The sequence below is a fragment of the Mustela erminea genome, chromosome 17, assembly GCF_009829155.1.
Source record: "Mustela erminea isolate mMusErm1 chromosome 17, mMusErm1.Pri, whole genome shotgun sequence".
NCBI lineage: Eukaryota > Metazoa > Chordata > Mammalia > Carnivora > Mustelidae > Mustela > Mustela erminea.
Window position 1 is genome coordinate 68,810,657 of NC_045630.1, and position 26,270 is coordinate 68,836,926.

The following is a 26,270-nucleotide window of genomic DNA, read 5'->3' on the forward strand; positions in this document are numbered from 1 at the left end:
CTGACCGGCTCCTGGGGCAGGGACGGTCCCCTGGACCGCTGGTCCCTCGGGGCTCTCTGTGCTCCTCCCCGCTCCTCGCTCCCCAGCCAAACTCCACACAGTGAGGAGGACGCCTGCTGGGGGCACCCGCTGCCCCTGACGCCCACAGTCCCTGGGTCTGAACAGCTGTTGGTCTCCAGCTCCGGCCGATGTCTGGAGCAAGGGCCGGCCGGGGTGGAGGGGTCCCCGCCCTCCCGCCCGCTGCTGGGGGGCCTCTCTGTCGCATGACCTCTGAAGCCCTGGAGCCTGCCTGACACACGGGGGGCTCAACACAGACACGGGGCAGGCATGCTGGGGAGCAGAGCAGGAGCCTCCGGGAAGGACACGGGTTTGGGAGCGAGGGGGCCGGAGGGTCACGGACACCGGCTCCCGCGCCGGGCCCGGAGCGCCCTCTGGTGGTCAGAGGAGGTCAGGCCGGGGGCTGCCTTCCCTCCCGCAGCCGCTCTGGGGGCGCTTCACACTCCCAGGGCCTCACACCGACAGGAGCAGAAGGGGCGCCTGGCTGCGGGCTACTTCCAGGGACTCCGTGGCAAACAACTCCCTCTTCCCCTTCTGGGCCCTGCAGGCGCCTGCCCAAGTCAGGAGTGGGAGCGGCTGCCGTTCTGGGGCAGGAGGACCTGGCCAGCAGTGCCAACTGTCCTGGGACACACGGACTTTTGGGGAGAGAATGAGCTCCCCGTCCCTGGAGGCAAGCAAGCCTAGGCTGGGCACCTACCTGGCGGAACTCGGCCTCCTAGAGGGAGAACCATGGGCCCAGGGAGGAGGCAGCTCGCTGGCCCCAAGGTCAAACGTTCCAACATTGTGTGTCAGAGCCAGAGAGGAGACCCCCACATGCCCAGTGCACAAAAAAGGAGTCGGAGTCCTTGGTGTGGGTGGTGTTTATCACCCCGACAGCCGGCCTGGCGCACACCGTGCTGAAACGGCTGCTTCAGCTGCCTCACTAGACAGGCGGGGGGGGCGGTGAGGTCTCGACCGCGGCCAGGTGCGGCCCCCCCATCTGCCCACCTTCCACCGCCCTGTCCCCAGGGCCGCAGACGGCTCTCAGCCTTTCTTGCAGCAGGAGGGACAGGAGCTAGAAAAGAACTTCCCTATGGTCGCCGGTCGCCAGTCAGCATCTTCTAAACGCAGGGCGTCCTCTCTCAGGGCTGGAAGCAAGTCAGGCCCGGCTGTCTGGCTCCTCTGCCCTCAGAGGGTCCTGGGCTTCCTCCTCCTGCTCCCCAGGCACCTGGAGGGCAGGGGTGGGAAGCAGGTGAAGGGGTAGCCCCAGGGGCTGAGGACCACAGCTGGGGCGGGGTGAGTCCCCCAGAGAAGGAACGGACAGGAAGGAAAGAGGCAAGTGAGGCCGGGAGGGAGGCTCGGGTCCGAGGGGCCGCAGGCACCTCACCTCCCAGTAAACTTGGTCCTCGTAGCACTGGGAGTCCGCAGGGGAGCCCAGGAAGGGCAGCTTCAGCAGGAGGCCTGGTTGGGGGGTAGGGGTGGGTGTGAGGGGCGGGGAGGCCCAAGGGCCCCCCAGGACACCTGCCACCGACGGGTCACAGCCGGATTGGGGCAGCCCTTTTGCGCATCGGACCCTGTGCCAAGGACTCAGCAAGGCCCTTCCCGGGTACCCGCCGCATCCCTGTGAGCTGGACCTGACCCCCAGGGCATGGTGGGGAAGTCCCGTGCCTCCCTCCTTCCCACAGAACGTCGTCGGGGACCCTATCATGACCCGCTGTGACACAGCTCCTGAGCTCTCTGGGGCCTCCCGCAGGAGGGGTGCAGAGAGTGTCTACTGAGTAAGTAAGACATTATGCGAGGGAACAAATCGAACCTTGTTGGGGCACGAGAATCTCGGGGGGAGAGAAGGGAGGGCTGGGGACACTGAGTCATCGGTTTTATTTTGAAGGCCACAAGGAGCGAGTCGAGACATTGGGAAGGACCGTCTGACCGGGCATCAGTGGGCAGTCCGCCTCCATGGATGGATCTGGGTTCCCGACCCCCGCACCCTGCCCCTTGCCCAGTGGCCCCTTCAGGACCTCAGCCTGAGGTCGGGCTGCCCTCTGGTGGGTGGAGCGGGCAGTGCAGGGAAGCCCCAGACACCAACTCAACTCAGTGCCTGGCTGGCTCCCCACCTTCTCTGAGCACCGGGAGGGAACAGGTGTCCACTTCCAGATGAGGTTACCCCTGAACTCTACTACCCCACCCCACCCCTGGCACAAAGCAGGTGCTCCCTAATTATCTGAGCCAATGAACGTCAAGGGCGTGGGATCTGCTGGGCGGTCCCCCGGGGGACAGACCTCCTCTGTCTTCTGAGCCCCACAGAGCTCCTGCCAGCCTCCCGCCAAAGCCAAGGTCACTCACCTCCGAGGCCCCCACCCACGGAAGCAAATGTCAGTGTGACCAACAGCCCGAAGAGTTGGTAGATGGCCTGGGACGTGGCGGTGCGCCGGCCCGCGGCTACGAGCGGAAACACGCTGTCCAGGCTGCAGGGAGAGGGGATCGGGGGACACAGGGCTGGAGCCCAGGGTCAGGGCGCCAGCGCACTGCATGGCCTCATGCAGCCAAAGGACCTCGAGGGAGCCCAGAACACCCTGTCACCCTCATGGGCCGGCACACCGCTACACGCTTTGAGAACTGTCTGAGGATCTCTTTTGGTCCCAAGGGTAATTCGAATGAATGAAAACAGTGCTTTTTGTGTTGGTCCACAAAAGGAGGAAGAGAGTGAGTGAGGTCACCCTGCGGGGATAATGACCTTGGGGAGGGTCAGGGGTGGTGAGGACTCACCCTTCTCCATAAGCTTCGTGGGTGGCCAGCCCAGCCACAAGGACCCCCAGGAGGGCTCCCAGGACTCCAGGCATCCCGTGGAGGTTGTGGACACCACATGTGTCTTGGACTTTGAATTTTGCCTCGAGGATGGGCTGGAGGACAGGACATCTGTCATGAGTCTTGAGTGCCCCCCCCCCCCCCGCCCTGGGCTGTTGGAGATGGGGGAGGAAAAGGGCTGAGTGCCCCGTGCTCTGCCCAGGGCCCCGGGAGATGTCCATACCGTGAAGAACTTGTATCCCAACGTGGAGACCGTCCCAGCCAGGAAGCCAGCTGCCAGGGCCCCAAAGGGCGTCAGCATCATTTCACCTGCTGTCCCCACCACAACCCCTCCGGCCAGCGCAGCGTTCTGGATGTGGACCTGGGGCAGCACCAGGGAGGGGGGCATGGGAGGCCCTTCCGGATGGCACACCCAGCCCGCCCCACCCCGTCCAGCACAGCCGCATCTCCTGCCTCTAGAGTCCCTCTGCCGACTGACCCCTAACCCTCCAGCTGGCCCGCGGTCTCCTCCTGCGAGGACCCTGCACATCTGGGCCCCGGGCCTGTGCTGCGTCCTGTTCTCTTGGAAAACAGGCCTTACGGGTCTCACAATGCTCCTCCCCCGACCCATCCCGAGGCCTCCCCGAGGCCTCCACCCCTACCATGTCCAGCCGGCCGCGCTCCCCAACCAGGGCCGACAAGGCAAAGGTGCCGAGGGTGCTCGCCGTCAGGGAGTAGTACGTGTTGAGCGCTGTCCGGTGCTGCCCGTCCCCCAGCACGGTGGGCGCCGAGTTGAAGCTGGGCCAGAAGACCCACAGGAAGATGGTGCCTAAATGGGGAGCCCAGAGGAGAGCTGGGGGGCAAGCCTCCCAGGGAAGCATGCCTTCCTGAGGGAGCCCCCGACTTCCATTTCACCACAGACCTGGAGGTGAGTGAGAAATGCAAAATCTGGGGCACCTGGGAGGCTCAGTGGGCTGAGCGTCCCCTTGGCTCCTTTGGGTCATGATCCCAGGGTCCTGGGATCGAGCCCCACAATCCTCTCCCTGCTTGCGCTCTCTGTCGCTATCTCTGTCTTTCTTTCAAATAAAATCTTAAAAAAAAAAAATGCAAAGCCAGCCTTTTTGTGGGGGCCCAGGCCCTCTGGCCATTCTTCAGAACCACCTACGAGACAATAGAATCTCCATTTCCTTTCCTGCCTTGTCCGTGAAGGCAGAGACGGGAGCAGGGGCCAAGGCAGAGGCGTGTGCCTGGAAGGGGAGGCGGTGGCGACTGTCAGCCCCAGCTGCTCCCAGGAGGGACCCATGACCCCTCCCTGAGCCCCGGGCATGCAGGGGCCTCTGGGAAATCGCGGGGTCGGCACCGTGAGGGGCAGAGTCCTGGAGGTGGTAGATGGGGAGAATGGTGGGGGCAGCTGTGCTGGGCGGAGCCTGGCCTCTGACTTGGGGCGGGGGCTGAAGAGTTGTAAGCAGGGATTGGTGCCGTCAGACTTGGTCTGGGGCTGGGGAACAGGTCTGGGGCGTGTGAACATCCCAGGACTGAGTTCCAAGAACATGTCGAAAACAGAACAAAAACAAACCCGCTGACACTGCTGAGCAGACCCCGGGCTCTTGGAAGGGAGAGCCCAGCAGGACCCCAAGGACTGTAGGCAGCACCCCGAGACCTCGCCTAGAGGTGGTCCTCTCTAGCCACCACCCCCCCCCCCCCGCCCACCCAGGCCGGCCTCACCAATCATGGCAAACAGGTCGGAATGGTAGATGGAGCCCTGGCGATGTTTGCTCTTCTCCAGCTGAGGCCGGTAGAGGACCCGAGAGAGGACCAGCCCGAAGTAGGCCCCGAAGGTGTGGATAGTCATGGAGCCTCCCGCGTCCTTCACCTGGGGAGGGAGTGCAGACGTGTAGGGGCAGCCGTCCACCCCCCCCAGGCCCCCCCGGCCCCATGCTCTCCCCGCTTGGGCCTTGCCCTGACGGGCCCCCCCGACTCACCCCCAGGAGGCTGAGGAGCACAAACTCATTGATCCCGAACAGTACGGTCTCCAGCAGGGCCATGAGCAGCAGCTGAGCAGGCCCAGTCCTGCCCAGGACGGCGCCGAAGGAGATGAGCACAGCCCCCGCACAGAAGTCCGCGTTGACCATGCTGGGGACACGGGACAGAAGCGCGGGAGAGGCGGGCAAAGGGGGCCCCGGAGGCCCAGGTCAGGGCCAGCAGGCCGGGAGCACCGGCATCTGGGCCCTTCCCTGGTGGGTGGGAAGGGCTCCCGTGGCCCCCGCTCATGGCCGAGGAAAGCAGTCTCGGGGAGGTTCTGGGACGTGGCGTGCGAAGCCCACAAGGGGCAGGAGGACCAGATCCTGAACCGGGAGTGCCCCGAACCCCTCCTTTCCCAGGACGCCGTCCATGCGCCCAACAGCCCTTGGGTAAGAAGGGGCTTAGAGAAAGGGCCAGGTGTGGCTGGGTGTGCCCCGGCCGAGGGAGCTGGCAGGCCCCTGGGGCAGCCCCTGCAGGTCTGGGAGCCGACTGAAGGACAGGACCGGGGCTGGCTCTCCCTGCCAGGCAGGGGCCTCCCAGCTAGCCCAGGGCTGGGGAGGAGCCGGGAGCCCACCACTGCCCACCTCTGCACGCCCACACGGATGCGGCCCCCGTGCATGGAGTGCAGGAACCCCTGGATGAGCGTGGACCACTGCAGGGTGAAGGCGGCCAGGAGGAAGGTGAAACCCACGCTGCCGAAGCCGTAGCGCTGCAGGAAGGCCATGAGGAAGCCGAAGCCCACGAACACCATGGCGTGCACGTCCTGGAAACCTGCGGGGGCACGCGCAGCTGCTTGGTGCCGCCCACCCCCGCAGCCGCCCTGCCGTGGGGCAGGGGTCAGCCCTTGCCTGCTGGGGCGCCCAGAGGCTGGAGCTGACTGGCCCTCTGAGACCCCCCCAGCTGCAGCGGGGACCCCCCAGCCTGGGTCATCCCCCAGCCTGGGTCACCGCCCCCCCACCCCGGCCCGCCCTGCTGTCCCCATGTGGGAGCCCGGAGCCCAGCCTCCTGCTCTCTCCTCTGGCCCGTCTTCCCACCCCTGACGGGGCCCTCCTGCCCAAGCTCTCCCCTGCAGCAGCCCCTGGCCACCCCACCCCGGGCTCCAAATTGGCCCCCCCTTCGCACTTCGTCCGATCTTTCCCCTTCTGCTGGGAAGTCCTCCTCCGTGTCAATCTCCATTCCTCAGACTTCGGAATCTGTGCCTCTCTCCGTTTTGAGGATTTTAAACTTTTTAAAAACAATTTATGAAACAACTTTATTTATTTTTTGGGGGGGGGAATAGCTCCAATTGTGAACAGAGAATTCCTCAGGGATGGGGATGGGGACTGGGACAGGAATGGGGGGGGGGCTGCTGGGACACTGCCAACGGGGACCCTGGATCTGTGCCTTACAGAGGCTCGGGCAGGAGGGTTCTGCTCTTTTGCATGTTTCTTTCTATAAGTGTGTATGTTAACTTTATAGAAGACTTGGTTGGATTCATCCCACGCGGTGTCACACAGTGCCAGTGAGTTTCTGGGCAGGGAGATAGGACGCTTCCTGCTTGCGAAATAGGCGAATAGACGTGAGGCTGATACCCACGTCTACAGGGACGCTGGGGACGCGTTACATGGCAGCGGTTTGCTTCGGTGTCCGTGTGTGCCCGCACCCCTCCCTCACTCCGTGTAAACAGGGTTTGAGACGTGACCTAGTGCGGCTCGTGGCCTGTCGGCCCTGCTCAGTCTTTTGGAGGAATTCCGTGCGGGGTCTTTGGCTTTAACTGAGAAATGCTAGGGGAGAGTCATGAGTGTGGTCAGAAATCACACAGTGTCAACAAGCTATTGAGAAACGGGGTCAACTCTGACCCTAAACTCCCCTTTTAGAGCTCCACGTGAGAAATCTCCCTTGGAACTTAGTCCTAGCAAATGTCACCTCCCCCAGGGCCCCCGGCTGCTTCTGCCGCATTCCCCTGACAGAGATTTACTAAGAACTGGGGCACCAGGCTCTGGGGACACGGCTGTCACCGCAGCTGCCACTGCACCTGCCCTCAGGGAGCGTCCAACACAGACGTCGGAGAACCAGGGACCCACGCGCGGAAGCCCTCCTAGCCTCCGGGGAGAACACATAACTGGTTGCATTTCCTTTTTCTCTTGGCCGCCTGGAAGCTCCAAGCCACACTGGGATTGCCGCTGGGACCACGAAGGCACTCATTCCTGATGACTACTATTCATTATTTATGTTCTGCGTCTCGGCTTTTCTTTTCTCGTCCTCATTATGTGTTTGTTGTAAACGACCTCAGCTCTCTTGTAGAGAGAGGGAGATCATAAAGGAAAAAAAAATCACGGTCCCCTTTTTCTTTTGTCTGAAGAAGCATCGGCAGAGGCCAAACGTGTATTGCTGGACCGTACACGCGATCCGCAGCTTCAGGAGAAGCAGATTTTTCTTGTGCTGGGTGTGGGCTGACAGGAAAGGAGGTTGCGAGCTCCTGGCAGACGTCTGGGTGGGTCTGGGGCTCAGCTGCCCCCCACCCCCAGCTGCCCAAGGGGTAAGGGCCTGGGGGTCCGCTGCCTTTGCGAAGTGTCCCCAGCACCGTGCCACTTCTCCAGCACTGTGCGCCGCCGAGTCACCAGCTCTGTCAGATCTTAAAACCCAGCAGAAAAGGAGAAGAACCACCTGGAAGCCAGCCTGCGCCCTAAGTTCTTTGAGGCCTTGCTGTCTGGCTTCTTTTCTCCTTGTGGGAAACAGTAAAGGGGTTGCCATGTCTGTTCTTTTGTCCAAGGACAGCTGGATGGCAAAGGGGCCTGGGTTGCTGGGCTCCGTGACCCTGACGAGCAGAAACTGCCCCAGCACTTGTCTTAACTGGCAATAATATTTATATCTCCTGCTCTGGGCTTGTTTTCAATCACAACTCAGTCCCTTGACCTTTCAGCTGGAGTCTAAACATTAAAAAATCTCCTTCACAGCGGGACATTCCACAGACTCTCCGTTGGCTGTGGCCACCAAACCCATGCACCTTTGGTTGGAGAAAAGATAAAAGTCCCCTAGAGATGCCCATTACCCTGCCTCCTTCCCTGACTGCTCCTGCCCAATCCACTCGTTGGCTCCTGAGCAAAATAACAAGGAACAAGGGGGCACTTAGAGCTGGACTGGGTGACCACGGACAAGTCACTTAACCTCTGTGAGCCTTGGTTTCCTCACCTGTAAAGTGGGGCTATAAACACGCCCAGCAGAGGAAAGGGGGTGGTGACCTGGGGGTCCACCTCCTCTCACACTCGACTCCCTCCTCCTCCCAGAGGTCACAGACCACTCCGGTCCAGTCACATCCCCTCCCCCACGTCTTCCAGGAAGACCCCCATTCCACCTGTCCTAACCCTCTCCCCAGAGCTAAGCTCTCAGAGGCATGTGACACAGGACCTGCCCATACCGTTTTCTGAGACTCTTTCTCATGGCTGTGGCCGTGTCCCCCGTCAACTTGCCTTTTCTCCTCTTTCTTATTTCTACGACTTGCCTCATGGGACAGGAGGAGTTGCCGCAGCTGGGCGGCCAGGGGAACGGCTCAAGCCTGGCTGACTTGCTGTGTGATCTTGGGTAGCCCCCTGAGCTCTCTGGCTGTCTCTGCACACCTGAGGCAAGTGGACCAGATGGGCTCTGAGGGCCCCTCCTGCAGCAAGAGGTCAGACGGACCCTCAGAGCGGCCGTGCCCTTGGCACCGGTTAGCCCCACGGCTCAACACCAGCTGCAGAACTCCCTTTCATCTCCCGAACCAAAGGGCGGTGGCTACGCCTCCCTCTGGCCCTGACCCCTTCCCCTGGACTCAGGGGCAGGGGAAGACCCGGCTCATCAAAGCCCCAGGCTCCAGAGACCGCACACTTCCCTCCACCCCGACCTCCCCCCACACCAGGGTCCCAAGTCCACAGGGATAGAAACCTAGGACATCAAAGCGGTAGGATCTCCACTCCCATCCTTACTGCGGCCCAGGGAGAGTTGCGTGTTGCAGGAGAGCGCTGCCCCCGCCGAAACAGAGGGGCCACTGGCTGGGGTGTTTCGGGGAGAACCCTGAGGCCTTGAAGCCCTCCGGGAGGAGCAAATACAGGGTCCTGGCAGGCAGCCAGGTCAGACCCTCGGACAAGAGCTCACTTCTCTCAGCTTGAGAGCGGTTTCCTCCCCACTCTCTACCTCTCTGGGCAAAAGCGCGACCCGGGAGCCTGCCATCCAGCCGTCTGGGAAACACGGGAGATCTGCAGCCCCTGCAGAGGATGGCTGGGGGCCTGGGGGCCTGGGGGCCTGGGGATCTGGCACTTCGAGCTGGGGCCCGGTGCATCTCACCCTCTATTCCCTCAGCATCGGCAGCCTTACTGCATCGGGGTCGGGACCGGGAGAGGGTCAGGTGGGGACAGCCTGCTACCAGCTCAGCATAGGAAAAGCAGGGTAATGACAGACCAGGGTTTATAGAAGAGACTCCCACACTCTGGGCCTTGTTTGCAGGTGCATCCCGCAAACTGAAGCTTCCTTCTTCCCATTGCCCAGACAGGGAAAACTGAGGCCGAGAGGAGCCCTGCCCAGCAATGGTGATGAAGTCTGGAGAGCTGGTATTTTTGGTCCCAGCTGCCCAGGGCCTGAGCTGCAAGAGGTGGCCCCAACCTTGAGAGAGAGGCTCTGTCCCCAGCAGGGGATGTTGCTTGGGAAGCCCGAGTCCCAGTTCCTGCTCTGCCATTCACCTGATGGGTGATTACAGGCAAGTCACAGGCCCTCTGAGCCTCAGCTTCCTCCCCCAGGAAATGGGCTAATGACCCTGCCAGGCTTCCTTCTCAGAGCTGTGGTCGGTGGTGGTGTCCTCTCTCTCGGACTCCAGAAGGGCCAGCTTTGAGTGGCTGGGGAGGAAACGCCTCAGTGCCACCGACTCGGCTGCCTTCATAGCGAGTACCTGCCATTACCACCTTCCGCACACCACTCCCCACAGGGAGGACTCTCTGCCTGGGATCAGGGTGGAGGCCCTGCAGAGCCCGTCTGGGAACAGCCCTGCAAAGCCCAGTCCCACCAGCTGGGAGGGGAGACAGGGAGCACCTCCAGCTCGGATCTGGGTTTGAATCCCCGCTCCCTCAACTCTGGCAGCCCAGACCTTAAGCAGCCAACTAATCTCCTCGAGCCTGGGTTTCCCCATCCCTGTCCACGTCGTGGACTAAGGGAGATAATACATGTGCGGCCCCCGGCACAATGTCCGGACACCGCAGACACCAGTGAAAGGCTGTCATTATGAATCTGGGGCACCTTCTTCTCCGAGAGACTGTTGCCCTCCGGGGGTAGAGACGCCCGAGACACCGCGGACCTTGGGGTCTTTGCTCCCCGCGCCCTCACCCGCACTCACTTGGGTAGCGAAAGTAAAATTCGTTGTCCGCGTGACTGTGATTGCCCCAGTGCCAGAGCGCGGCATCGGTTTCGGGGTTGTAGCGGACAAAGGCGGCAAAGAGGATGGCGGTGGCGCCCTGGAGGAGGAGGCACAGCAGGGGCAGCTGCAGTCGCCGGCCCGCGGCGCGGCGGGGGGACCCGGCCATGGATAGGGGCTTCCAGTCCCCGGCTCCGGCTCCGGCTCCGGCTCCCGCTCGGGGCGCGCAGGGCGGACTATCCCGGCTCCGTGCGGCAGGTTCCACCGGGGCCAGGCCCCGCCCCCGGACCAGGCCCCGCCCACCGGAGCCAGACCCCGGTCCACGCCCGAGGCTCGGCCCCACCTACCGGAGCCAGGCCCCGCCCCCGGATCAGGCCCCGCCACCGCTCGAAGCCCCAGCCCCGGCAGGTGCGGAACCAGGGTGGCAAAGGCCTGTGTCCGAGGCCTGAGGTGGGACAACGTCCGGGCGGGGAGGGGGTTATTAGGACCCCCAGTTCCTGTCTCCCTTGGCCCAGCTGTCTCTCCCGCTCTTCGGGTTGGGACAGGTCCTTGGAGATGGCCTTTGACCTGCCCTGGTGGGGCACAGCTGAAGGAGCAGGTGGGGTGGGGGGAAGAGAGGACCCTGCCCTTCGAACGTGGCATGAGTTTAGAGAGTGTGTCCCAAGGAAGAGGCCCTTTAAGGCCCCGGCCTGGCCCCTCCAGGATTAACACCAGGGACAGTGGAGGGCTTACTCAGTCTTCTCCCAACTGAAAAAACCAGATGGAGAAGGAAGGCAAAGAGACCGGCCAGGCATTGATGATTAACCTGACTGGGGGTGTCTGGGCCTCAGCAGCACAGTCCCTCCCTTGGGCCCGAAGCCTTCTGGGCCTCCCACCCCGGTCTGCATCCCAGCCTGCCCAGCAGCTGGCCGCGGTGACAGCTGGGCTCCCTGGACGCCTGCACAGGGGTGAGGACGCCTGGCCTCTGCCTCAGCAGCTGGAAAGAAGGAACGCTCGATGGAAAAGGGTCTTAGCCTGGAGTCAGGAGCCGCTTCTAACATGGGCGAGGTCTACGTTGGCTGGGGTCCTGGGAGACAGACAGTAAGGACACAGACTGACTGACGCCTACTGAGAGCCAGGCTTTGGAGACGAACCACATGAGCCCTGCCTCCCTCCAAGAGCACCTAGGAGGGAACGGAATTCCCAGTGGGGTGAACGTGGGACCTTAGGAAGTACAGAGCCCAGGGGGGCCCAGGAAGAGAGGCAGCAGAACCCACGGGAGCAGGGATGAGGTTGGGCACAGACATGAGCTGCTTCCTGGGAGCTCGTGTCTGCAGGCGCTCTAGAAGGACAACCTAGAAATTGGGCATTCCAAGAAGGAGGAGGGGACATTTCAAGAAAGGGACCTGCAAAGACGGAAGCCTGCCCCGGGAGTGTCCAGGGTGTTCAGGGACTGAAGCTGGGGGTGGGGGGTCTAGAAAGATCTTGAAAGCCCTGCAGAGGCACACGGCCTCAGCCCATGGGCAAGGGGCCACTGGAGGCTGTCACGGGGGGAAGACCCTGGCACTGTTGGTTCTGACACCTGAAGGCCACAAGGGGCTTCAAAGAAGAGAAGTCGACGGGCGTCTCAGTGGGGCCGGTGGGTTGGGAAGCCCTGTGTCCTCCCTGCTGCCCAGCCAGGTCTGAGGGGGCTGTAGTGTGGGCGGGGCTCGTCCCTGGCAGCAAAGGAAGAGCTGCCGTCCCGGAGGCCGTGGCCGAGGGTCCCAGGGACCAGCCACTCCCCCCAGCAGGTGTCAGGTGGGGCTCCTGCCCGCAAGGGGGCTTGCCCCTTCTCAGGAATGCGCAGGGACAGGTGTGACGGTGCGGTCCCTGCCCCTCCTCCTCGCGTCCCGTCTGTGCGGCTCGTCCCCTCTGCAGTTCCCACCGTCGGCTTCAGCCTCCAGCCTCGCGTGGGCTCCGGGCAACTGCTGGATTCTAGGTGTCCGGTTTCCTGACCTAAGTAAGTGACCGGCCAAGGAGGCCTGGGAGGGCAGGGGTCAGCCTCTGGGACTGCTCCCGGCAGCCCAAGCAGGCTCTCTGGCCTTCTGCGGCCCCTGGCTCGCGGCCCGGAGCTCTCTGGCACTACTTGGTCAGCAGGAAGGCTGTTCTCTAGCTCCTGCTGCAGGGGTGGGGGTGGGGGGGATGTCTGGTCAGCAGCCTTTGGATAATGATTCTCGGACGATTCATCTGGGGTATTTTCCTGGAACCAGCCTTCTGCCCCAGGGATGGGGCTTGCTTCCTGGGCGCTGTCTGGGAGTGGGGGCTTCTTCGGGTTGCCCAGGCAGGGTCTGGACAGGCCCTCATAAGCTGCAGAACCGGTGAGAGCAGGAAGGAGTGGGTTGGGCCCTCCCAGCATCTTCTGGGAGCCTGTCCCATCTCTTCCTCACCTATCGTCTCTCTTAGTCTCTGAACGCCTCCGGATCGCAGATTCCCCCTCCTCCGTGGTTCTTCATGCGTCCAACAACAATTCACTTAGTCCCAACCCTGGGCCAGGGCCTGGGGCCATGACCCAAGACTCTAGTCAACATGGGTAACACAGCTGGGTCCTGGAGGCCTAGAGAGACCTCTGTGGGATCTACTGGATATTGGGGGGTCTAGAGGGCCAGAAGAGCCGGGCCAGCCGTGGAACGTAGACATCTGGGTTCCATCTGTTTGCCCCCCTGTATGGAAAGATCATTATATTTTAACAAATGGTGGTACCAGCCTGTGTCACCCCTGGCCCAGCAGAGGGCAAGATCCTGATAGTCCTCCCCTTCTGAGGGTCCCCCCGACAGGCCTCCACCTGCGAGGTCCTCCCTGGCCCACCACCCAGAAGGAAGAGGCTCCATCCAAGCGTCCTCTGGGCCTGGAAGCTCTGGTGGAAGGGAGCTTTGTTTCTCAGTCCTCCCTGCACGTCACCCCTCCCCCAAAGGGCCCCTGAGTCTGTCAGCTGCTCGCATCCTGCAGCCTGGGGGTCTGCCCCATCTTGGACCTCCCTTCTTCAGGTTCCATTCAGCAGCTGGACACGTGGAGGGCGGCCAAGGGGAACCCCTGGGGGCTGCTTGCCCTGGCCCAGGGAGGACCCTGCGGTCCTTGGCTTGGGCTCAGGGCTTGGGTTACTGAGTAACTGTGGGGTTGCCCTGGGGGGGGGGCGGTGTAAATGAAGGGGCAGGATCAGGCTGCGGAGGGCCGAGGGTGTCCTGGCCCCGGTGCTAACCCGTGCTGCTAACCACGGTGGGGTGGTCAGGGAAGGTTTCCCGGAGGAAGTGATGCTTATGTTGAGATCTAGCCCAATTTCACAGCTGGGGTGGAGCACTCTGGTATGAAGAGAAAAGAGGCTAGGCTAGAGAGCTCCTGGATGCCCATTTTCTGGGGCTGGATGAATCGCCGCTGTCAGACCCCCCTGAAGACCACAGCCACGGCAGCACCGTGTAAAACACTGCTGTTTTTACCTCCCCGGCATGGTGAAAATTAGATCTAGCCTTCTCTGCCCAGGGCCTCATCCACTTAGGGTGCTGTAAAAGACAGATTGCTTTCTTGATCTCAAGCCCCCCATTTTTTTTCATGTGTTTAACACTCTATCTGCATTCTGGCGACAGGCCAGGTGCTGTGCTGGATTCTGGCGGACGTCTCCCCCACGCTCCGCTGCCACCACATGGGACAGAACCACGCCCTGTTCTTGGGCCGCCAAGACAGAGGAGACAATGTCTCAGTCACTAAGGCTTGACGGTAGCCGTGTTTCCGAAGTACAGTCCTTGCCTATCCTGCTGGGGGTCTGAGTTCAATCCCCGATCAGTAAAAGTTTTGGGACACTGCAAAGTGCAGAGGGAAGGGCGTAAGGACGTAAGTCCGTCTCAGCTCGGCCCCAGAGAGATTTTGCACAAGTTGTTTACCAAGCCTCCAACCTCAGTTTCCTCGCCTGCTACAGGGAGGGAACTCACCTCCCAGGGGCTATCGTGAGCATCAGTGTCCAGGGAGCACGTGTCAGTGTCCAGGGAGCATGTGACCGGCCATGTGTCCTCAGAAGCAAAGCTCACGGTGATTACCGCTGTTCATAAGGAAGCCTCCAAGTAAGCCTTATGGCCATTTCTTTGCCTTAGGGGAAATCTGTGCACTGCTAGGGACGTGGGGAAACTGGCCCTCAGTCTTTAGTTTGAACACAAAAGGAAGGGGGTGCCTGGGTGGCTCAGTGGGTTAAGCCTCTGCCTTCAGCTCAGGTCATGATCCCGGGGTCCTGGGATCGAGCCCCGCATCGGGCTCTCTGCTCAGCGGGGAGCCTGCTTCCTCCTCTCTCTGCCTGCCTCTCTGCCTGCTTGTGATCTCTGTCAAATAAATAAATAAAATCTTAAAAAAAAAAAGAAAAGAAAAGAAAAGAAAATGAACACAAAAGGAAGGGTGTTCATTTAACCCTCAACTGCCTGAGTGGGCCCCTTTAAGAGGAAAGCCAGGAGGGAAAGGGTCATATGGGTGTGACTACTGTCAAAGGGGGCCAGGACAGAACACTCTGTCTTCCCCCCACCCCCCACCGCAGCTTCTTTTCCTCAGTGCTCCCAAGGACTCCACCACCACCATGGAACCAACCAGAACCACGGTCCATCCCGGACCCACTGGGAGAGCCAGCTCACGTCCTACTGTTTCCCTCTGCGGGGAGTCCAAGGACTCCCTCTCCTAGCCAGCCCCATGCTCCCTGCCGGTCTTCCCCAAAGGTGAGTTTTGATGAACACCTCTCTTCTCTGGAAAGGGAGCAACTGAGCAGAGATGTTCCCATATGACCCAGGATGGAATGACTGGATGAGATTTCTGTCCGGGGCCTGGCAGGGGTCGTCCACAGCTGGGCAGAAGCAGCTGGGACGGAGGTGGTGAGCTGAGTCCCTACCACCTGACAAGGGCTCCTGGCTCTAGGAAGCTCCTGGCTGCAGAAGAGGGACTGGACTAGGCCGTCACACTGGAGAACTTCACCTTGTCTGGTGCACACGTAGGATGCAGGCTGCCTGCTCTGAGTCTCTGTCCTGCAGGCCTGCCTGAGTCTGAGACCCCTGAGACCCAGGCAGGATGTGAAATCTGGGGCTCGTGATGCTGGTAAGCAAAATCATAGCCACTCAGCCCTTCCCTCCCTAGCTGTTTATGGAACCACACTTCACAAGGTCAAGCAGGCCTGACTTTGCCCCTGGGGATACAGCAGTGAACAACAGACACTGACCTTGCCCTCAAAGAGATGCTTTTCTAGTGGGGGAGCTGCGGGAAACACACACAAATAGCTCTATAACATGCAGATGAGGCCAGCAGGCGGACGGAGGGACAGAAAGGAAGGGGGAGTGAGACTGGGCTGCTGGGGATGGCCTTGGGAGACTGAGACGCAGGCAGGGAGCCAGAAAGGGGCTCTTACGGACCCCTGGGCAGAGGGAACAGCATGGAGGGCAGGGCAGCTGTGTGGGGAGTGAGGGGGTGGCGCAGCGAGATGTGGGCCGCACACGGAGCACTCAGGGCCCTGGTAAGGAGCACGACTTCTCTGTAGGGATAATGGGGGGCAACCAAGTAGTTAAGAGCAGGGGAGTCACATGATCCGATTTACTATTGTAAAGGAGCTTCTGGCTGCCTGGGGAGCACAAGTGTGCGTGTAAGTGGAAGCAGGCAGCCAGCTGAGCAGCCAGCACCATCCAGGCAAGAGCCGGTGGTCATGGTGACACGGAAGAGGAGGAAGCAGTCAGGCTCCAGGTAGACTTGGAAGCTAGAACTGACAGGGTTTCCTGAAGGACTGCACATGGGATGAGAGAGAATGGAGTCTAGATTCACGTGTGCATGTGGATGTCCAGCTATTCCAACACCACTGAAAGGACTCTCCGGGACACCTGGGTGGCCCAGTCATTGAGCCTCTGCCTTCGGCTCAAGTCATGATCCCAGGGCCCTGGGATCGAGTCCCACTTTGGGCTCCTCGGGAAGCCTGCTTCTCCCTCTCACACTCCCTCTGCTTGTGTTCCCTCTCTCGTTGTGTCTCTCTCTGTCAAATAAATAAATAAAATCTTTTAAAAAAGAAGAAGAAAAGACTATCCTTTCTCCATTGGATTACCTTTATTTACTCCTTTGTCAAAGGGGAACTGGCTATGCTTCTGTGGGTCTATGTCTGGGCTCTCCATTGGGTTTCGTTGCTCTATTCATCTAGCCTTTCACCAATACCAACCACACTGTCTTGACTAGTGCAGCTTTACATTAAGTCTTGGAGTCAGGAGGCATCTCCAAGATGCTCCAATGTCGTTCAATATTGCTATTCTGGGTCTTTTCCTCCCATACATACTTCACAATAAGTTTGTCAATATCAACTAAATAATTTGCTGGGATTTTGATTGAGATTACATTTAACCTATAGACCTAGTTGGGAATGGGGTGCCTGGGTGGCTCAGTAGGTTAAGTGAGTGACTCTTGATGTTGGCTCAGGTCTTGATCTCAGGGTTGTGAGTTCAAGCCCTGCATTGGACTCCACACCCAGTGTGGAGCCTACTTTAATGAAAAAAAAGATCAACTTGGGAAGAACTGACATCAACACTAAGTCTTCCTATCCATGAACATGGACTATCTTTCCATTGAGCATGACTTAAACTTTTTTTTCTTTTCCTTTTTTTTTTTTTAAACTGAGGGGCACCTGGGTGGCCTAGTTGGTTAGATGACCAGCTATTGATTTCAGCTCAGGTCATGATCTCAGAGTCGTGAGATCAAACCCCATGTCAGGCTCCATGCTCAGTGCAGAGTCTGCTTGAGATTCTTTCCCTCTGTCTCTCCCTCCCCAAACTGGCTTGCTCTCTCTCTTTCTCTCAAAAATAAAAACAAAGGGGCCTTTGGATGGCTCAGTCAGTTAAGTATCTGAATTCAGCTCAGGTTGTGATCTCAGGGTCCTAGGATGGAGGCCCATGTCAGGCTCCTCCCTCAGCAAGGAGTTGGCATCTCCCTCTCCCTCTGCCCTTCCCCCTGCTCATGCTCCCTCTCTCTCACATAAATGAGCAAAATCTTTTTAATTTTTTAAAAGATTTTATTTATTGGGTGCTTGGGTGGCTCAGTCAGTTAAGCCTCTGCCTTCAGCTCAGGTCATGATCCCAGGGTCCTGGGGTCGACCACCGCATTGGGCTCTCTGCTTCGCAGGAAGCCTGCTTCTCCCTCTCCCATTCCCCCTGCTTGTGTTCCTGCTCTGTTTCTCTGTCAAATAAATAAATAAAATATTTTTAAAAGATTTTATTTATTTGTTTGAGAGAGAGACAGAGAGAGATCACAGAGGAAGAAGCAGACTCCCCACTGAGCAGGGAGCCCAATGTGGGGCTTGATCCCAGGACCCTGAGACCATAGCCTGAGCCGAAGACAGACGCTTAATGACTGAGCCACCCGGGTACCCCAGCAAAAAAAATTTTTTAAGATTTTATTTATTTATTTATTTGAGAGAGAGAAAGCTAGCATAAGCAGAGGTAGGGGCAAAGGGAGAGGGAGAAGCAGACGCCTCACTGAGCAAGAAACCCCATGCGGGGTTTGATCCCAGGACCCTAGGATCATGAACTGAGCTGAAACCAGATGCTTAACCAACTGAGATACCCAAGCACCTCAATTAAAAAAAAAAAAAAAAAAACCTTAAAAAAATAAATTAAAAAATAAAAAACACTTTATTGAACATATTAGGCAAATATCACTGCCTAAATTTAAGGTGTACAATGTTACTTTGATACATTTATATGCTGCAATATGATTGCCTTTGCAATATTGTTGCTATAGTCATTATACTGTGCATTAAATCGCTACGGCTTATTTAAGACTCATTACAACTCTGTACCCTTAAATATCATTTTTGGCCCCAATTCCCTATCCCCTGGTAACCACCAGTTTACTGTTCTTTTTAGTTTGGCTCTTCTAGGCTCCGTGAGTGGTGTTACGGAGTGCTGGTCTTTCTCGGACGTCCCTCACTTGGCCTCATGTGCTCCAAGATCACTCACGTCGTTGCAGATGGTGGGGTGGCCTCCTTTCTGACGGCTGAGGCGCACGGGGTACCTGGACCAGAGCCCTTTTACCCACTTGTCATTTGATGGGCGCGTAGGTCGCTTCCGGATCTCAGCTACTGTATAAATGCTTCAGTAAACCTGGTAGTGCAGGGGCCCTGCGGGGGAGGGGGCTCAGTTGTTAAGTGTCTGCCTTCGGCTCAGGTCATGATCCTGGGGTCCGGGGTCTGAGGATGGAGCCCCGCATCGGGCTCCTTGCTCGGCGGGGAGCCTGCTTCACACTCTCCCACTCCCCCTGCTTGTGTTCCCTCTCTCACTGTATCTCTCTCTGTCAAATAAATAAATAAAATCTTAAAAAAAAAAGATTTTATTTATTTATTTGACAGAGAGAGATCACAAGTAGGCAGAGAGGCAGGCAGAGAGAGGAGGAAGCAGGCTCCCTGCAGACCAGAGAGCCTGATGCGGGGCTCGATCCCAGGACCCTGAGATCATGACCTGAGCCAAACGCAGAGGCTTTAACCCACTGAGCCACCCAGGCACCCCTGAAACCCTCTTCTTAGTCAACTGCTCTCCCTCCTCCCCACCTCTGCAAACCAACCCAGCTCTTCCCCTGCATTTCACAGGAAGAGAAGGCGTCTGGGGAAAAGGACCCAGTCTTGAGAGTAATTTGCCAACGCATCTGTGAAAGTGACGACGCAGCGTGGCTCATGTGGCTGAGCTAAGCTCATGTGTCCTCTTCTCAAATACTGGAAACTTATGGCTGGACCTGACCCCTCATTAAAGCTACACTGACTTCCCCGCAGAGAAATTTCCATGTGACCTGTCTTGGTGTTTCAAGTTCAGGGCTGGTCGTCAGTCCTTCTCTGCAGCACAGCTCAGATTCCCCCACTCCGTCTTAAGGAGGTGACCCGCCCGTTTCTAACCCCACCATCCGGCCGACAGTAGTCTCACATCAGGTCATATTATCGACTGATTCAGGTCCCACGAGCGCCATCGCCCTTCCGCCCCAGAATGCCTGCCCGTGGTGTTCCCATGACCTTACAGGTGCCCTGCTGCTCTCCGAAGGCTTCCAACGGATCGTCAGTGCCTCCAATAGAATCAGAGCTTCTAGTGGCTGCGCTTAGTCCCATGGCCCGGGGAAAGCTGCCTTGTCAGATCTCAGCACTCTCCATTCTCCCTCACATCCTCTGTTGGGGAGGAAAGATTCTCCTAATTTCTAGTGGCTTCTTCTCCCACCTCGAGGTCCTTGTCCAAGCCCCTCCACTGACAGGAGCCCTCCCCTTACTTCATCTGCCTAAGCCCCACGCCCAGCCCTTCACAGAGTCCAAGATGGGTACAGCTGCCCTCCCTAAAGACCCCTCCCCTGCAGCCCCCCTGCAGCCCCCCTCCAAGGACTGCTACATTTTGCAAGGAATTAGCTTAGCTGCCTTGTTAGATGGTAAATATCCCAAGACGGTCTCTACCGTGACACGTATCCCCGGTGACCCTCCCAGTGCTTTGCACCCTGCGCGCACTGACTGTGAACCAGCCATGTGCAGGATTCCTACACACTGGGTTCCACCGAGCGCTTGCCGGGGAGAAAGCAGAAGACGCACACAGTAACTCTGTTCCACGAGTCATTTAGTGGACTGGGGCAGGTGACTGAACAACAGGCTGCGGGGTAAGGCTGGGAGAGTAGAGTTCTTGCTTGCCCTCCCGGGAGCCAGCTGTGTCATGGACGCTTGTAAATTTTCCAAAATAGCCATCTGCTGTTGGGCGAGCTGGGTCTGGAGCTGGAGATTGGCGTACATGCACTCCAGGAGGCCCAGGCATTCTGTGGGCTTGTGGTCAACTCCTGAGGGAGAGCAGAGGAGGTGCACCGGGGGCAGGAGGGAGGCGCGGAGACCGTACCGCGGTGGGGAACGCTCCAGCCGTGCCCGCACAACTCAGCCCGCATGCGCCGGTGCTCGGCGGTCACCCACCCGGCCGCACTATTTTAACTGGAAAACTGTCACTGGGATTTGTTACTTTGTCCCTTGCCAAAATTTCCCCCATAGTACTTGTGATCACATCGCCTGGTCTGCAATCACTTGTTTAATGGTTGTCTAAGCCCCTCTCGAGCACGTAAGCTCCGGGAAGGCAGGAGGCTCTGATTCCTTCGCTGTTCTATCCGCAGCACCTAGAAGCGTGCTGGCGTCTAAGTATTCCGAACGTACTGAGGAGCGAGTGGGACGACCCTTCCACAGCCTGGTGCGGCGTGGGGTCAGCGGGGACCCGCAGTCCGTCCTGTTGTGTCACGTCACGTTGCTCCTGTTCTCAAGGACGACAGCCGGCTCCGGGCTAACTCTGGCAGTGATGTGCCTATGTCTTGTGTATTTACTGGCCGTGGCTCCTTTGCTAAACTCTGAGGTCAGCAAACACTGTTGTCATGACCTGTCGTATGGTCTAGTGCTGGTTAGGCCCTGCAGGTGTCCGAAACACCCACGCATGTCCCCACGGGAATGTGAGCGACTGCCTACCGTTTCCTCCCCTGGCCGCTTTTTAACTAAAGTTACTAGCGAGCAATACAATTTTCCCTTCAGTCCCGCCTCGCCCAGTAAATATGCGAATAAGGAAACCAACACAAATTGGTCGAATCCAGAAGAAAACGCTATCAGTTGACCTGAACAATCAGCAAGCTGCCAGTGACCCGGGGTTGGTACCAGATCAACAGGGAGAGAGCTCAGGCCACTTCCTGCGTGCAGGCCCTCCCCATCCAGCGCTGGGTTCCTTGGGGAAACCTCCCCCCTCCCCAAATCCTTACCTGAGGGCGGCTTTGTTTTCTGGATGTTCAGGGAAGTGGCCGGTGGGGAACTTGCTGGAAGATTAATAAAGCTAGGGGAGGGTTTGGCTCGACAAAGAGGCACAGCATTACTTTCCTCTTTGGCTGGAACAAAATCAGAGGCAACTAATCAGAGTCATTTCTCACAAGGGATGGCCTTTCTTTCTTTTTTTTTTTTTTTTAAAAGATTATTTATTTATTTATTTATTTGACAGAGAGAGATGACAAGCAGGCAGAGAGAGAGGAGGAAGCAGGCTCCCCGCCGAGCAGAGAGCCGGATGCGGGGCTCGATCCCAGGACCCTGGGATCATGACCTGAGCTGAAGGCAGTGGCTTAACCCACTGAGCCACCCAGGCACCCCCAGGGATGGCCCTTCTAACTCGACCCCTGCCTTTGGTCTATGAACACAGGTACCAAGGCCCTGCACTCAATAGCTCCAAAGGAAGTGACGTAAGACAGACAAAAAAGAAGCCACAGTGAGAGTAAGGGAAGCCAAGCAGGGATGGGCTCAGCTAACATCTGAGAAGTTCTCGTGGACGTGTGCCACGTGCTTACTCCTGTGCTAGACACTCGCGCAACACAGGGTCTCGAACTTGTGGCTTCCCCGGGACTATCTCTTTGGGAGATGAATAGCACACTGATGACGAAATGTGAGATATAACCACTCAAGGATCAGGGCGCCTGGGTGGCTCAGTGGGACAGGCCTCTGCCTTCGGCTCAGGTCACGGTCTTGGGGTCCTGGGATCGAGGCACATATCGGGCCCTCTGCTCAGCAGGGAGCCTGCTTCCCCCCCAACCCCTCTGCCTGCTTGTGATCTCTGTCTGTCAAATAAATACATAAACAAATAAATAAAATCTTAAAAAAAAATAACCACCCAAGGACCTAAACAATGTGCTTCTGACAATCTGGGTGAAAATGAGAACTTTGTTGCTATTACTGTTATTATTATCTCTAAAACTTATTTATTTGAGATAGAAAATCTCTGCCCGGGGAACGGAGCCAGGTGCCAGGCTCGATCTCACGACCCGGAGATCACGAGCCAATCCCACATCACGTCAGACCCTCAGCCAACTGCGCCACTCAGGTGCCCCCAAAACGAGGCCTTTTATCTCGTAGTTATCCTAAGTATGTGACTGGATGCAGAAATGGATGCTTTCGGAAAGGAACAAGAGCTCAAGACAACTCTGGGAGTTGGGGAAGACCCCCGGCCAGGAGAGGGTATCTACCGGAAAAGATACTTCAAGTTGGGGGGAAAGAGGCTCAGGAGAGCAGGGGAGCCGCGGGGGGCCCTTCACAACAGTGAGTCTGAGACTTCAGGCTTTCTCCTGAATCCGGTGGAAAGCCACTGAGCCTTTTAGGATCAGAAAATGTGATAAAAACTCTATTTTATTAATTTCCAGGAATTAAAAGAGACTGGATGTGGAAGTTCTTGAACGGGGAAATACATGACCTTGGGCACAAATAATTAAGTTAGAAGGAAAAGTGCATTTGTAGGGAGAAAGTCATGGGTCCCACAGAAGACATGTGTCAATTTTGTTTAGTGAGCAACACTTCCTCTGGAAAAACTACTCTTCTCAGATTCCAGGCCCTTCTGGTTGGGACACCAGGCCCGGCTTCCCAGGAGGAAAGGGCGTGGGACCCAACACAGGCCAACCACGGTATCTCATCCTCCTCGGCCATGTGGCTGATCCAAGCGTAAGCACGAGGGGCCGGGGGGAGTGCACAGACGGATCGGGCTGTCCAAGCAGTCTGCTTTCTTCTGATCTGCTATGCTGGGAAAATGTGAAGTTGGGGCAGAGGAGAGCTACTGAAATCGGCCAGCGCGCTGCAAGGAGCAGACACGAGCAAGAGAGCCCGGACCAGAGTGCCGGGGAGATGGACGGACTAACGGCTGCCGGCACCACATCCCTCAGTGCAGGCCCGGAGGCCCCCGCTCCTGCAGGGCCTTCTTCCTGTCCTGCGACCATCTCAGCTTCCCTCCCAACTGCACAAACCTCCGAATTTCCTTGTTTACCCAAGGAAGTCTGAGTTGGGTTCCCAACTCAGACATACTGAATGAGTGGAGACGAGACAGTCCAAGTAGAAATGCCTAGAAAAACGGCACTGAGCTCAGGGGAAAGGTCAAACTACCAGGCCAGCCCCAAAAAGGGGATAAAGAAGGTGAAAAATAAACGAGCTCTCTAGAGTGAAAAACGGGAGAGCAAAAACGGGACCTTGGGGAGCTCTTCCTCGGGAGTTTCAAGATGAGAAGTGGCCAAGCGTACAGAGGCGGCGGATGGAGAGGCAAAGCGGCTGAGTCTCCGAGCGAGACCGCGAGTCACTGCCAGGCCGAGATCAAGGGGGACAGAAAGACGGACTCCACCGGCTCACTTACACACCTAGGAGACAGCTCGATGCCCGCAAGCGTCCACCACTGACGATGCCAGAGCAAGCAGACCCGCACGGTTGCGACTCTCAGGAAGCGGACAGCGCTGCGGTGTAGACAGCCACTAAGTGACTCTCAGGGAGCTGACAGCGCTGCCGTGTAGACAGCCACTAAGCGACTGAGCATGTGCGTCATTCCACCGGGAAGTGTGAGAGAGCACCTAACCTAGAGCCCATCTGGGCAGCCGGGGACTGTGTTCCCCAAAGCGATCCTGTCTCAGCCGGGACCTGGGGATGAAGATACAGGACGGCTGTCTTCAGAGGAAACAAGCCTGGGGCAGAGGTGTGACAGGTAGGTTGAATGAAGGAAGATGTCATGTTCTTGTCCTTAACTCCAAGTGCAACAAAGGCCCCCCCCGCCCAGCAGGGGACGGAGAGTCCTCATAGCCGGGTGCCAGGCTGAGGTCCTCTCTACTTGGAGACTCACTGGGCCTATGAAAATGCAAATCTGTTGGGGCACCTGGGTGGCTCAGTGGGTTAAAGCCTCTGCCTTCGGCTCAGGTCATGATCCCGGGGTCCTGGGATGAGCCCCCCATCAGGCTCTCTGTTCCCTTCCTCTGTCTGTCTGCCTGCTTCTCTGCGTACTTGTGTTCTCTGACAAATAAAATAAAATCTTAAAAAAAAAAAGGCATATGAAAATGCAAATCTGTTTTATTCCCTACTCCTGGTGAAGGTGAAGGAAATTCGTCTTTGGGGGTTTTTTAGGCTGTGTTTGCGCATTTTCCAAGCCCGGCTGTAGGCCCCCCATCTCCTTTTCCCCACGCCTCCTCTGACATTTGAAGGCTCGTGTGGGATGGTAAGAAGACAGAAGCTGAAACGGGGTCTCGTGATTATTGTCACCATTGGGGAAAATCTAACTTTAACTTCCATACAAATGCACTTCTCCACAATTCAGTCCCTTCCTAGGTGTAGGAGGCTATATTTCCCACCAGGTTGGAAGGTGTGAAGGTGTGAGGAATACTGACACACAGTGCACGGGCAGGAACCACACCTCCGGCAGCACAAAGGGGAAGGAGGCTGGGAAGCAGCTTCGGGAAGCAGAACACAGGAAGTAAAGGGAACAGGTGCATTATGGACATTACCTATTTCTCACAATGACCGTAAGAAGTAGGTAGCCTTCTCCACATTTTATCTGAAAAAACTTAAGGTAGGAAATTTGCCTAGGATTCCACAACTAGCCACGTGGCAGTGCTGGGGCTAAGTCCCGGCCTGGGGGCTCCGTGGTCATGCTCTTTACCAGCCCCGACGGCGGTGAAGAGAGTTAGTCTGTTCCGTCTAAGCTGTGACACAGACCCTCTCCGGTAGGAGTCATCTACTCCACCCACGGAGAAGTGGCTGGTTCTGCAGTCGGCTGCTCCAGGCACCCCCCAGTCGGCTGAGCCGGACTGCGGGGGACTGCGCCGCCCCCCCCAAACGGAGTATCTGTTTTCTCTTCCCACCACTAGGTCTCCTGGAATCCCTGTGCATGAAGTCGTGTTCTAAGCAGTAAGAGGGAAACAAAGAACAATGTACTCCATCAACGTGTCCTCAAGCAACTATCATGTAACAGATCCAGTTCTAGGCCCTGGGAATACAGCAGTGTTCCCACTTATTTATTTATTTTTAAAGGAAGGTCTAGGCCCAGAATGGAACTCAAACTCATGACCCTGAGCTCAGGAGTCACAAGCTCTGCTGACGGAGCCCGCAAGGCGCCCCAGCAACGTTTCCATCTGATGGGAAACCGTAGAACAGCTACAGATACGTTCCACTTAACAGAGAGAACAGGGGGAAATATATATATATAACTAGAATCATTTTCCCGAATTCTGAGCAATTATGGAGGCCTGGCTTTGGTGTGTGTGGGGGGTGGGTGCAGGGCCTCGGACACACACCTTCTCCGCTGGGACCGCCAGCACGCTGCTCCATCGGGACACCAGCAGGTGCGGTGCCTGGGGAAGAACCACAGCGTTACGGGCCCGACAGCCCGCGCTGTCACCCCCAGCGACGGTTCAGGCTCTCTCCGGCGCATCTCGGGAGGCGCGCGCGGGAGGGAGGTCCTGCTGTACGTCCCGGCCCAGGCTGCGCGGCCGGGGTCGCCGGCGCTCTCGCGGGGCTGCGCTAGCTCGCAAGCAGGTCTGCCGCCGCTGCTCCCGCTCTCCAGCACCGAGCGGTCGGGAACTACGCCCAGAGCTTGGCGAGGAGCCTCCCGCGAGCGGGGCCTCCCCCACGGCTCCGTCCCGCAGCAGCAGCCCCCCGCCTGCCCTGCGCGGCCCCGGCTCCCCTCCCCACGCCGCACCCCTGCTCGCGTGGTTTTCGGTGCGGGGCCGGGAGTGGGGCGCAGGAGGAGGGCGCGGGGGAGCCGGGACGGGAGCCCCGGGGGCGCGCTGCGGGCCGGACAGCGGGCTGGCGTCTGCGGGAGGCACCTGCGGAGGGAGCGCGGGGGCCGCGCGCGGGGTCTCGCCGCGCGCCCCGAGAAGGGCTCTGCCACCCAGCCGGCCCCAGCGACCCAGCTCCCGAGGCGGCCCGCGCCGCGGCTCCTCCCGCAGCTAAGGCTGGGAAGGGCCCCCCGCGGCCGGGGCGCACCCCGCACGCCGGCCGGCTCGGGCACCTCACCTGCGCTGTCACTCTAAAGCCTCCGGCCCGGCACCCACCCTCGCAGTTGACACACATGCGCCGTGGCGCGCCGGCCAACCGCCCCGGCCTCCGCGCTTGCGCCGAGCCGCGCGCCGCACGCGGCCGGGAGCGGCCACCCTACTGCGCAAGCGCCCGCGCCCTCCCCGTGCCGGCGCCGCGCGCTCTCCATCTAGCTTGCCCGGCCGTTCCGGCGTCGAGGGCGGGGCTAAGGAAGCCGATTGGCCGGTCTTCGTGCCGGTCAATGCGCTGGCTGCGGTGATTGGCAGC

At 58.6% G+C, this 26,270-nt stretch overlaps 2 protein-coding genes and 1 long non-coding RNA gene across 5 annotated transcripts; 1 reads left to right on the top strand and 2 right to left on the bottom strand.

The window, feature by feature from the left end:
* Positions 1-905: 905 nt before the first annotated feature.
* RHBG (Rh family B glycoprotein) lies at positions 906-10,493 on the bottom strand. The gene is made up of 10 exons (XM_032318122.1): positions 10,181-10,493; positions 5,427-5,613; positions 4,803-4,953; positions 4,546-4,693; positions 3,483-3,649; positions 3,065-3,202; positions 2,803-2,936; positions 2,380-2,501; positions 1,424-1,497; positions 906-1,264 (listed from the first exon to the last, which is right to left on the bottom strand). Exons 1-10 carry the CDS (start codon positions 10,365-10,367, stop codon positions 1,196-1,198), a joined length of 1,377 nt encoding a protein of 458 aa, XP_032174013.1. The 5' UTR covers positions 10,368-10,493; the 3' UTR covers positions 906-1,195.
* Positions 10,494-11,061: 568 nt separating this feature from the next.
* Positions 11,062-18,967, top strand: LOC116576206. 2 transcript variants are annotated; one of them, XR_004280072.1, is made up of 4 exons: positions 11,062-11,145; positions 14,124-14,265; positions 14,727-14,901; positions 18,789-18,967. It is a non-coding gene; the product is annotated as an uncharacterized LOC116576206 (long non-coding RNA). The 2 variants fall into 2 exon arrangements; XR_004280073.1 differs by lacking the exon at positions 18,789-18,967 and adding an exon at positions 15,098-15,395.
* Positions 18,968-19,770: 803 nt separating this feature from the next.
* TSACC (TSSK6 activating cochaperone) lies at positions 19,771-26,095 on the bottom strand. 2 transcript variants are annotated; one of them, XM_032318154.1, is made up of 4 exons: positions 25,983-26,095; positions 25,262-25,318; positions 20,948-21,070; positions 19,771-19,999 (listed from the first exon to the last, which is right to left on the bottom strand). In XM_032318154.1, exons 2-4 carry the CDS (start codon positions 25,293-25,295, stop codon positions 19,782-19,784), a joined length of 375 nt encoding a protein of 124 aa, XP_032174045.1. In that variant the 5' UTR covers positions 25,296-25,318; positions 25,983-26,095; the 3' UTR covers positions 19,771-19,781. The 2 variants fall into 2 exon arrangements, with proteins under 2 accessions (XP_032174045.1, XP_032174046.1); XM_032318155.1 differs by lacking the exon at positions 25,983-26,095 and having other exon boundaries at positions 25,262-25,966.
* Positions 26,096-26,270: the final 175 nt, after the last annotated feature.